The sequence below is a fragment of the Dermacentor variabilis genome, chromosome 8 (assembly GCF_050947875.1).
Source record: "Dermacentor variabilis isolate Ectoservices chromosome 8, ASM5094787v1, whole genome shotgun sequence".
Lineage (NCBI taxonomy): Eukaryota > Metazoa > Arthropoda > Arachnida > Ixodida > Ixodidae > Dermacentor > Dermacentor variabilis.
The window spans coordinates 32315196-32327938 of record NC_134575.1 but is presented as its reverse complement, the minus strand read 5'-3'; the positions used below and the strand labels follow the sequence as shown (position 1 = coordinate 32327938).

The following is a 12743-nucleotide window of genomic DNA, read 5'->3' as shown; positions in this document are numbered from 1 at the left end:
ACTGGTAACAACGAAACAACTTGTTTATTTTAACATCGCAAAGAGTTGGCGGTCAGGTTTGACCGAAGTAGAGAGACGGGAGAGCACTTCACTCAACGGAAGAAATCGGAGCCCTCCTCTGGCGTCCGGGGGCAGCTGTTTTTATACTCTCGCAGTTGAGGGCAAGAAGGAACCCCTCAAAAGACGAGCACGTGAATGTACAATGGGCTAATGGTGACGCACACTGTCGTAGCGATGCCGTAGCACCATGTCGTGGCGCTGCGCACGATCTCGTAGCACCTGGTCGTGGCGCTGCGCAGCACACTGTCGTGGCGCTGCGCAGCACACTGTCGTGGCGCTGCCGGTCGGACACAATGACTGTAACGAGAAGATGGTCCCTGCTTTGGCATCGCCTGTTTCGGGCACAATGACTGGAACGAGATCCCTGCTTTGGCATCGCCTGTTTCGGGCCCAATAACTGGAATGAGATCCCTGCTTTGGCATCGCCTGTTTCGGGCACAATGACTGGAACGAAATCCCTAGGCGGTCGCATCGCCGCAGACGCGCCTGGAAACACCTGGCGATGAGTGTTGCGGTGACGACGATCGGGCCAAAATGTCCGCCGCCCCGCCGCCGTCGCGCCGGCAAAACCACGTGTCGCAGGCGAAACGCAACAGACCGCCCCGCCGGGGAAAGGAGATCCCGATGGACAGGGGACTGCATCCGCTGTCCGGAGGGATGTCGCTCGATGATGCGCATAACCGAAGTCGGGCGTCCCTTGACGTTTCTTGAGCGCAGCGCACAGAGAAGGCCTCGTTCTCTCGTTCAGGTTCGCACGGGACACTGCAAAGTGACTTCGGGAGAGTTCACATTTTTGTTCTCGTTCCCGGCAAGCGTTAGAACTACGCTGAAAACTCAACCGCTCAGTCAGCAAGCACGGCACAACCCTCACTAAGCCCTGCCAGGCTCTTTCCCCTTTTTATACCACTGCCTAGTTCCTTACAGTAGTCTAGCATCACTCAGAACGCGTCCACAAATTGAAAAATTGCACTAGAAAGCATATCATCACTTTGAAACACTAAACAAAAGCAATATGTTAAAAAAAATCCTGCCTCAGGAAGAAAAACATCAGTAACAAACAATTTTGAGGCTGATTCCTACGTTAGGGGCTTCGACTTAAGCCATCGGCGTTACCGTTGAGACTCCCCTTTTTGTAACGCACCTCAAAGGAATATTGTTGTAAAGCGAGGCTCCAGCGCAGGAGGCGGCCATTTTTGGGAGAGATGGTCTGCAGCCATTGGAGAGGGCAGTGATCTGTCTCAATGATAAACCTCGAGCCGGCTAGATAGCATGACAATTTCTGAACGGCCCACACGAGACATGCACACTCTTTCTCGGTGGCGCTATACGCCTGCTCACGACTGGTCAGCTTACGACTAGCATACAGGACGGGGTGTTCTACTTCTCCATTTTCCCGTTGGCACAGTACAACGCCCATGCCTCGCTCACTAGCATCGCACTGAACAATGAACCCTTTTGTATAGTCTGGCGATCGTAGCACAGGCTGGCTTGTTAGGGCACTCTTTAGGGCGCTAAAAGCTCTTTCCTTTGTCTCGTCCCAGACGACTGTTTGAGGCTCTGTCTTTCTTAGAGCATCCGTCAGGGGAGCCGCGATATCAGAGTACCTAGGGATGTACCTCTGATAGTAGCCGGCGACACCTAAGAACGACCGAATATCGGTCTTTGTGCGCGGTTGCGGAAAGTCTCGCACAGCGGCCACTTTTATTTCAGAGGGGCGGCGACGACCCTGACCAATCACGTGACCGAGGTAGACAACCTCGGCCTGTGCTAACTGGCACTTAGGAGCCTTTACTGTCAAGCCTGCTTCGCGCAGGCGGGTTAGCACTGCCCGCAAGTGTGTCATATGCTCAGACCAGGATGCGGAGAATATCGCTACGTCGTCTAGATACGGTAAAGCGAATTCTTGCTGGCCCCGCAACACTTTATCCATGAGGCTTGAAAAACAGTATGGCGCGTTCTTCAAACCAAAACTCAACACTTTAGGACGGAATGTTCCCATTGGTGAAATGAACGCCGCATACCTACTAGCCTCTTCTGTAAGTGGAACCTGCCAATAACCCCTGACAAGATCTAGGGTGGAAATAAACTGAGCGCTACTAACTTTCTCAAGGCGCTCCTCGATGTTAGGGATCGGATAAATTTGATCCTTAGTGATGGAATTAAGCCTGCGGTAGTCGACGCAAGGACGAGGTTCCTTGCCCGGTACCTCAACTAAAATCAAAGGGGAGGTATAATCACTCTCACCTGCCTCAATAACACCGAGCTGTAGCATTTTCTTTACCTCAGCCTCCATAATATCGCTCTGGCGGGGTGACACCCGATACGCCTTGGATCGTACTGGCTCTGTGGAGGTAAGTTCTATATCACGAGTAAGTACAGAAGTCCTACCAGGCCTCTCAGAGAACAGACCTTGAAACTCTTGTAATAGCTGGTGTAGTTCGGTTTTCTGCTCAGGCGACAGCGGTGCTTTACTGATAAGGTCACTAATGACTTGACCGGTGTCTTCCCTGTTCGTCACTGAGCCTAGTCCCGGAAGCTCGACCGGAAGCTCTTCAGGAACGTTTACCATCATGCACACCACTGCTTCCCTTTGTCTATAAGGTTTGAGCAGATTACAGTGGTAAACTTGCTGTGCTTTCCGCTTTCCTGGCAGACTTACCACGTAGTTAACGTCCGACAGTTTCTGAACAATTCGCGCTGGGCCCTCCCACTGCACGTCTAGTTTGTTGTTTAGCGATGTGCGCAATATCATGACCTCATCGCCAACCTCAAAACGACGGGCCCTGGCTGTCCGATCATAATAAACCTTGGCCCTCTGCTGGGCCTTTGCCATTGCTTCACCTGACAACTCCTGTGCCCTTCTTAAGCGTTCGAGGAGCTTAAGCACGTACTCCACCACGACTGGGTCGTCGCCCCTACCTTCCCATGATTCTCGAAGCATGCGAAGCGGAGATCGAAGCGAGCGACCGTACACCAGTTCAGCTGGCGAAAACCCCGTAGCCGCATGCGGCGCGGTCCTTAAAGCAAACATCACCCCAGGCAGACACAGCTCCCAGTCAGTTTGATGTTCAAAACACAAGGCTCTCAACACGCGCTTCATGACGGAGTGGAGCTTCTCAACGGAATTCGACTGTGGGTGGTACACTGAGCTGTGTAGCAGCTTTACCCCACACCTTTCGAGAAAAGTTGTCGTCAAAGCGCTAGTAAACACTGTGCCCTGATCTGATTGAATTTCTGCAGGAAAACCAACTCGCGCAAATATGGACAGTAGTGCATTAACTATCTCAACTGAGCTGAGTTCTTTAAGCGGCACTGCTTCAGGGAACTTTGTCGCTGGGCAGATCACAGTCAAAATGTGTCTGTACCCCGTGGCTGTTACCGGCAGAGGTCCCACTGTATCAATAACGAGCCGTCTAAAAGGCTCCGTAATGATAGGTACCAATTTCAACGGCGCCCTCGATTTGTCCCCTGGTTTGCCCACCCGCTGACAAGTGTCACATGTCCTCACGAAATGGTCTGCGTCCCGAAAACACCCTGGCCAATAGTACTCTTGCAAGAGACGGTCCTTAGTTTTCTTAACTCCTAGGTGTCCGGACCACGAACCCCCATGTGACAAGCGCAACAGATCCTGACGATAGCATTGAGGCACGACCAGCTGATCGAACTCCACTCCTCGGCGGTCTAGATACTTCCGGTACAGGACTCCACCTCTTTCCACAAAACGCGCAGTTTTCCTGGCGATACCTTCTTTGACATTGCAGCGCACGTTTTCCAGGCTGCCATCCTTTTTTTGCTCGGCTATCAAAGCCGTCCGGCTGACTTTTAGCAACCTATCAAGTCCGTCTGACGTAGGCGCGATGAGCAAATCAGTAGATAGCTCTTCTAACTTTCCCGCGTCGGGATTTTCCTCTCCAGTATCTGGCGCCTTCAACGCTACAGACTCAATTCTATTCTGTTCGGGCGTGCTCTGAATATCAGCTTGCTGCGCCTCTGACCCTTTTTCGTTGTTTGATAACGTCGGCCCCGCAACTACCGCCTTTGCAGCGAGCTCCCGAACCTTCGATCTGGTTAAGGCCTGAACACTAGCTTCACCAAACAAAAGCCCCTTCTCGCGCAGGAGGTGATCGGACCTGTTTGAAAATAGGTACGGGTACTGGGGTGGCAGCATAGATGACACTGCCGCCTCCGTCTCAAGCGCTCCGAAAGGTCCTTCAATAAGCACTTTTGCTACCGGCAGACACACGCTATGAGCTTCCACGGCTTGCTTGATCCACGCGCACTCGCCCGTGAACATATGGGGTTCTACGTAAGACGGGTGAACTACATCCATCGTAGCTGCGGAATCGCGAAGCACTCGGCACTCTTTCCCGTTTACGAGGAGGTCTCGCATGTAAGGCTCGAGAAGCTTCATGTTCTCGTCAGTGCTGCCTATTGAAAAAAACACAACTTTTGGTGTTGTTTCCGGACACTGCGCCGAAAAGTGACCCGGCTTCTGGCACGTATAACAAACGCCCGCTCGCCTCATCTCGAACCGCTTTCTGCGTTTGGCTGCCGCCGTCTCTTTACGTCTGGTCGGATTGCTTTCACTCGCATCCTCACTACGCGTGTCCCCCTTAAATCTCATGGGTGTGAACTTCGGCCTCTCAAACTTCGAGCCAAATTCACCCTTTTGACCGTCCTTAGCTCCGCGAGCTCGACGCGTCACAAACTCCTCGGCTAGCTCAGCGGCTCTAGCCACCGTACTCACGTCTGGCCTATCCAAGACCCAGTATCGCACGTTCTCCGGTAACCGACTATAAAACTGTTCTAGCCCGAAACACTGCAGAACTTTATCGTGGTCACCAAACGCTTTCTCTTCTTTGAGCCACTCCTGCATGTTCGACATAAGCCTATACGCAAACTCTGTATATGACTCACTTTTGCCTTTCTCATTTTCCCGAAACTTCCGACGGAACGCTTCCGCAGACAGCCGGTACTTTTTTAGCAGACTCGATTTTACTTTGTCGAAATCCTCTGCTTCCTCTCTATCCAAGCGAGCGACTACGTCGGCCGCCTCGCCGGGTAACAAAGTGAGCAAGCGCTGTGGCCACGTTTCCCGAGAGAACCCCTGCTTCTCGCACGTTCGCTCAAAGTTAACCAGGAACAAACCAATGTCCTCTCCAAGCTTAAACGGCCGCATCAGGTCAGTCATTTTGAACAATACGCGTTCTCCTGCACCGTGTGCCTGACTTCCATTACGAGCGCGTTCCATCTCTACCTCGAGACGCTTCATTTCCAAAGCGTGTTGACGCTCTTCTTTTTCTTTCTGTTCTTTAAGTTCGCGCTCCTGTCTTTTTGACCTCTCCTCAATAGTCTCAAGGCATTCCGACAGCTCGTCATCCTCAGCCTCTAACTCAAGAATAGCCTTTAGCAGTTCAGGTTTTCTGAGTTTGTCTGAGACATCCAGACCCAACTCTCTTGCAAGCTCCAACAATTTCGGTTTGCGCAACGACTTCAAATCCATGGCTGCTCTGAATGCTGCTTTCTCTACTGCTTACTATTGTCTTGCCGCAAACTAACCCGGCAGCAACGACAACCACAATTACCAGCTCTGTTTCTGACACTAACAAAAAGCCTGGCAATGCTCAGAAGAAGAAAGTCCCGCACTCACCAAACCTCGCAGGCAGGAATTCCGCGCAGTCGTTCCGCTGCAGGCAACCAGTCGTCACACAGGGCTCGTTGCACTGCTCCCGGATCGTCGTTGAGCTGCTCAGCATACCGTCAACTGCATCTCTTTGCTGCTGGCCTCCGTTGTCGTGATCTCGCCGCTGGCAGACAGTTGTTTGAAGTCGTAGGCGATCTCACCGCTGGCAACCAGATATTTGGATCCGACTGCTGGTACGATCTGTTGGGAACTCGGCGCTGACGCCCGTGGTTGTACCTGGGTCGCAAGCCCCAAGGGTAGCGTTGGCCTGGCGGCCTGGGGTACAACTCGAAGCATCCGAAGGTCCCGGCAAAGCATGAGTCGACTGGTAACAACGAAACAACTTGTTTATTTTAACATCGCAAAGAGTTGGCGGTCAGGTTTGACCGAAGTAGAGAGACGGGAGAGCACTTCACTCAACGGAAGAAATCGGAGCCCTCCTCTGGCGTCCGGGGGCAGCTGTTTTTATACTCTCGCAGTTGAGGGCAAGAAGGAACCCCTCAAAAGACGAGCACGTGAATGTACAATGGGCTAATGGTGACGCACACTGTCGTAGCGATGCCGTAGCACCATGTCGTGGCGCTGCGCACGATCTCGTAGCACCTGGTCGTGGCGCTGCGCAGCACACTGTCGTGGCGCTGCGCAGCACACTGTCGTGGCGCTGCCGGTCGGACACAATGACTGTAACGAGAAGATGGTCCCTGCTTTGGCATCGCCTGTTTCGGGCACAATGACTGGAACGAGATCCCTGCTTTGGCATCGCCTGTTTCGGGCCCAATAACTGGAATGAGATCCCTGCTTTGGCATCGCCTGTTTCGGGCACAATGACTGGAACGAAATCCCTAGGCGGTCGCATCGCCGCAGACGCGCCTGGAAACACCTGGCGATGAGTGTTGCGGTGACGACGATCGGGCCAAAATGTCCGCCGCCCCGCCGCCGTCGCGCCGGCAAAACCACGTGTCGCAGGCGAAACGCAACAATGCGCTTTATCAGCATGACGTAGCATTCCCGACAGGAAAGTAGCGGGCGCGGCGTTTTCAAAAAAGGAAACGCAAGCAAGGCAGATGATGATTACTGTTGTGTGGCGGAGATACACCCCATTGGGTGTAACTTTGCCTAACAGTGTAATTAAATGCGTATAAATGCAAGAAACGCCCATCAAGAGGTGCTGCGGACGGGCAGTCCTAAGCAGCCTCCGCTCAGGCTCAAGCTAACTGCGAGCCCGTCTCAAAATATCTGCCTGCTATCACTGCAACGTGCAGCGTACTTTCGTTACGTGAACCCCTTTTCGGTGACTGCGTATGTCTATTTAATTAGCATGTTCAACGCAAAAAAAAGTTAGTTTCAACACCGCATTGCAGACGCTGCGATTATCAGACGCTACGCGAGACGAAACCCTGAAGACGACGGGGAGCACGGCGTTGTGAACCGAAGCAGTCTTGGTTTGATTGGGTCATTAAACGTGCGTGTTTGTGCGTGCGGCTTTCGAGGTATGAATACTGCCATAAAAGAGCAGCATGTTATACGAGGAACTAATTTTGTTGGCAGGTAGTTATAGACAGAAATAAACAGTTATAGTCAGAAATAAACAGTTATAGACAGAAATAAAACGAATGGGCACCTGCCTGTCCACTGCTTGGCGTGCACGTGCAAGCCGATCATGAAGGAAGTAAAGAGGTTGTGCCGCTGCCGAGACAGCCGAGCCAGAGAGCTACTCGAGGCGTAACATATTAGAAAGAAGGGACAAGAGTGTGTCAGTAACACCTCAGTTTATTTACACAACAGTGAGATGAGGTTTATTGACGAGCGTAGGTAGGTCGCGTTTTGCTTATGGAAGGTTTTACTTTTCTTTTATCTTGGCTTTTTTCGCGCACGCGCAGTGGTGTATGTCGGGGGTGTACTTATATGTGGTCGTTGTGGAATAAACGTTAGTTGCAAGTCTGCGCCCGTCCATGTCCCATGCTGTCTTTGTAGTCCGTTTGTTCGCGCAGTTAAACAAGGTTCCTGTCCTTCCTTTCTCTCTCTCTCTCTCTGAAAGGGGTCAAGGAACAATAACTCATGATGATGATGAACCCGCCGTGCTTGCTCAGTGGCTATGGTGTTGGGCTGCTGAGCACGAGGTCGCGGGATCGAATCCCGCCCACGGCGGCCGCATTTCGATGGGGGCGAAATGCGAAAACACCCGTGTGCTTAGATTTAGGTGCACCTTAAAGAACCTCAGGTGGTCGAAATTTCCGGAGTCCTCCCTCCACTACGGCGTGCTTCATAATAGGAAAGTGGTTTTGGCACGGAAAACGCCATAATTTAAATTTTTAAACTGATGACGATGAACAACTTCGCTACAAAAAAAAAAAATGGACGCACGTGTACATCGCGTCTCGGATTGCTCTCTTTATGCCGTTTCAATGCTCGAACTTCTCGTCTCTCTCCGACTCGCAGACGTCTTCCAAGACCTCGGACACGGAGGACAGCGACCAGAGCGACGCGCAGGCCACGGACTCGGGACGCTCCAGCTTCCTGGAGTACTCGACCGAGACGGAGCAGCCGGCCGGAGAGGAGGTGCTCATCGACGTGCCCACCATACGGCCGCCCGACGGCTTCCAGTCGGACTCGGACGACATGGTCCTGGCCGAGAAGAGGGCGCTCGCCTCGCTCAAGGTATGTGTGGATATATGATGCAATAGCCCTGCGGAAACCCGCAAGGTGGAGGGGAGTAATTAATGAAGGGAATATCGGACATCCACCCGTTCGTAGCAGTTGCTACAAAGGAAACCCATGCGGGTCCCTCGAAAGAAAAAGCCTCGCAGCTGAAGAAAAATTCGGCCTGGCCACGCTTCGTCCCGGACCAGCACGAATTTTTCTTCAACTGTGTGACGAAACGGAGCATAACAAGCCTCAATGCAGTGATCACATGGGTTCGTAGCGACCGACTGCGTGTCTGCGCGCATGTCCGCGCGCAATGTTTCGCTTTCGCTGCGAGCACGTTTTCCAACCGTGCCGTGAGCTTCAACCCTTAGCATATGAGCATTTGACCGTACACAAGCAACCAATGTTGCCTGGACGCTATCAGAGCTGTTCAAAAATAATTTCGTTATATGTCAAGAAAGGGGCTGACAAACGGAATAGCACACTGTAGCATAAAGTTCGTAAACAGGGATGAGGTGCCTCAGAAAGGCTGGCCAACGTTTCGATAGAAACACCGATCTTCGTTAAAGGCGACCTCGTCATCCTCGGCATGTTAGGGACTTCGACGGCTACGCCAATTTTTAATACGCTTTCGGGACGATCAAATCTTCTTCTTCTTCTTCTTCTACTTCTTCGCCTAAGTTCTTGGACGTTTTAATAGCATTTCTCAAGTTTCATCGCACTGTATGTTTATCAGTCTTCTCAGCGAGCAATTTCCTGCTGCTTATTTTTCTTAATCCAGCACATTCAATGCTTGGTCGTAACACAAACCTGAGCATATGTCATGCCCTTTTCTAAAGTTCTTCTTCCCGTTCCCTTTCCATTCCAGCATACTTGCCAGTATCTAGCATCAACAATTTCGTAGATCAAAGCTTCATGGCATTATCTGGGGCACCGCGCGCGGGCGAGCCTCTTTCAGTGAGGGCTTACTCACTGAACGTCGCAGCCCCGACACCGTAGGAGAAATGTTCCTCGCGGAAGTGCTTAGTTGTAGCTGATGGCGGCTTGTCGGTTCTAAGTTTCACGATCCAAGATTCACGCGGCTCGTTATCCTGCGGGCTTGGTCGCGTACGTCCGGCACTGCGGCACTGATTAGCCTAACCACGTTGGGCGCCTTCAAAGGCAGCCACTATCTATTATAGTGCTTTGAAGTGTGGTCAAGCAGACACCCGAAGCGGGTAAACTTCCACACTTGATCAGAACCGCAGCGCAGGTGTAACTTCAAACTTTCTGTTTTCAGCTTGCTTTGGCGCTTTCGAAGCAACCGACGGGGCCGCTGTGTCCACGTGATCCCTCATAACACGTCATGCCGACGGTGGCGCCAGCTTTTCTAGGGGTGGAGCTCGCCCCCGAATACTATCGGCGCTCCTAGTGTCACTGGCTTACACTGGTGCCATCGCGTTAAGCAGTTCTTGCCATGAAGCAACAAGGAATCGCCGCCGACAATGTGGTAAGATGAGACGCAGATGAGATATACTTAAAGTATTTCCCCAGTGTGCTCGTTCTGGAGAGGAAACTTACGGTTATCGTAAAGAGAGTGTGGACGGCGATGGCAAATGATATTGCATCAAAGTTGACTTAACAAAGCCATTGAACTGGATGATTTTTCATTCTGTATTATACGCTCTCGTCGGGCTTGTCTACAACTCCGTAATCAACCAACCAAAGAAAGAAAAAGAATATATCTTTCTTTTTTTTTGTTGTTCCCAGATCTCAAGCACACCGAAGGCAATCGAAACCAAGAACGCCTCGGCGGTGCTTCCCAGCGTCGCGATCAGTAACCACAGCGGTGGCAGCAAGGCCACCGCCGCGAACGGCGCCGCTCGCGACAGCGACGGCAGTTCCGACAAGGACGACGTCATCGACTGGAACTACCCGGCGCTCCCGGAGCCCAAACTCTTCCGCAAGAACAGCCGTTCGGCGTCCCGCTGCGACGCCGCCGGCGACGAGAAGCCGCGCGTCGTCGGCGTCCACCGCTTCGTCGATTCCGCCACGGCCAGGCGTCGGAGCAAGTCGGAAGACCGGCGGAAGCTGCAGCAGCAGCAGCACCACGAGTCCACCCACGAAATCATCAGCAACGGCATCCTGCTCGACCGATCGAACGAACCGGCGTCGCTGGCCACCGTGTTCCGGAAGCAGCAGAACCTGTCGGCGTCTGCGTCCGTGCTGAATCGGGCGGACCCGGCGGCTTCCGGTGACGTCAGCAAGGGGTCCACGTCAGCGTCGACGCCGCTGGAGAAGCACGGTTCGAGGCTAACGGTGCTGTCGTCCAACTCCACGCCGAAGAACGGCTCCGGCAAGACTTCGCTGGACGGCTCGAAGACCTTACCCGGCAGCACCGTTAGCAACGGCAGCAAGCCAGGCCTAACTGCGAGCTTCCCCAAGAGTTCTCGGCTTTCCACGCTGGCGAGCGCGCGTCGCAGCGGTTCCGAAGACCTGCTGAAGAGTCAGGAAGGCACGTCCGTGGACGAAGGTCCTTTCCCGGCAGGCATTGCGGCGTACAAGGCTAACTTCATACTGCGCGGTCACGGCAACTGCGGTCTGTACTCGGGTGCGACGTTGCCCAAGGTCGCGACGGCGGGAAGTGACGTCGTGAAGATTTCTTCTACGTCACCGCCGGTGTCGTGCGCCGTCGCGAGAGACTCCGTCAGCACGGAAGTGCATCGCGAGATTGCGGACGCTGTGCGACAAATCGGGGGTTGGTTGTAGTCGGGCGATTTTTTGTTTTTTGTTTTTGGTCGTCATGTTTGCTCGTCGTTTACAGCCTCTGTGACGTCAGTTGAAGTATAAGACGTCGCATTTCACTGCTGCCTGTCCAGCGCGTCAGAAGTGTCTTGCGCTTTTTGACGTACCTCAATGTTTTTGCATGCCTAGATTGCGCTGCCGCGCGTCTGGCTGAAAACGCCAGAGAAGGTTGCAATCGCCTAGGGCCATGTAGGTGGTCCTGGTCTGGGCTATCATTGATACACAGCAAAAGGAGCGTCCTTTTCTTTAAAAATCTGCTTCACGCTAGCTGCGGCGACGTCTGATAACATCCACTACAGGTTTAAAGACAAAGATAAAGCTTTTTTTCCTGCTTTCTTGTCTTCATATGACGCTACAGATTGTCACACTTTTGCCGCAGACGGATGCTGACCATTACCTCCCACCCAAAGTTGATATAAAGGTAGCGTTCGCATTCACCTGGGCATATAGATAGTTCTGTACTCCAACGTAACTAAGCAAAGCAGTGAAATCATCACCATGCATGTCATGCAGTGTTATAATCATTGAAAGACCAGCTCTTATTGTATGGGCAGCTGTCGACTGGAATACTGTGCACGTAAAACACCCCGCTGACGTGGCAGCTTTCCAAAATTGCCGGTGAAAATAAGTTGTAAATAACTCCCAACACTTTAGCCCTCACGTTTTATCGTTGCGTTCTTGGCTTAATAATTTAAATGAAATCTAAGTTGTTTTTCTTTTGCGTATTATCACCTCATTTTTGTTGACCACTCATCGCGGACACGCCTTCTTGTGGAAACATTGACCTTGGCGTGTCTCTGTAGCTTCCAATTCCCCCTCCCCCCCTTTTTTTCGCGTGTAGAAGAGAATCTTCAGAAAAAGGTGTTGGAAATGGTGTCAGCTTGCCGCAGGGCCGTTCTCCCGGTGTGGAGGTTGTGCAGGTATTTATCTCTGAACGACGTTCCGACTGCTTAGACGATCGCGCGGTATGCGTGATGCTGATGCCTTACACGTGTTGGCCATCGTGTCAAGATGCGGGGTCATTCTCATGCTGAATGATGTTTATGTTCGCTCTTTGTTTTACTTTCTTCCCCCTTTCTCCTTGCACGCCTTATGTTTGTCTATTCTTTCTTCTGTCGTCGCAAAATGAGAAGTTTTATTGTCTGGGAGATGAGACCGGGATCATTGTACAGCGACTGTGTCACAGGCGTGTATTGACAGTGCTGGTGGTTTACGCAGGTCATTTGCAAATAAAGTCAATGAATCATCAATGTTTTGTCTGTCTTAAACCGAGGAGCTTTCGTTAAGTGATCTGCTTTCGCGTCTCAGTCTAATGCGAGGCTGGCGCCGGGTTATGCCCTCCTATCAAAGATTGAAACGTTTGTATTCGGACACGAGTACGCCTCCATCGTTTACATGGATGCAGTGCCTTCGATGGCACATCCTTGGTCAAGATGGGGTACAAACGCTGACCTGGAGCAAACGTTTATTTTTTGTGCCACCGTGGTATCCCCGCGCTGTTCTGGAGCAAACGTTGATTCTTTTTTGTGCCACCGTGGTTTCTACATGCTGACCTGGAGCAAACGTTGAT

General features: G+C 52.1%; 1 protein-coding gene across 3 annotated transcripts in view; it reads left to right on the top strand.

Annotated features, from left to right (window-relative positions):
• Positions 1-12423, top strand: part of mwh (multiple wing hairs) — a 262524-nt gene extending 250101 nt beyond the window's left edge. For all 3 annotated transcript variants that reach the window (XM_075701661.1, XM_075701659.1, XM_075701660.1), the window contains 2 exons: positions 8183-8401; positions 10139-12423. In XM_075701661.1, the coding sequence (XP_075557776.1) occupies positions 8183-8401; positions 10139-11137 (1218 nt within the window). In that variant the 3' untranslated portion in view covers positions 11138-12423. The remainder of the gene's footprint in view (positions 1-8182; positions 8402-10138) is intronic.
• Positions 12424-12743: the final 320 nt, after the last annotated feature.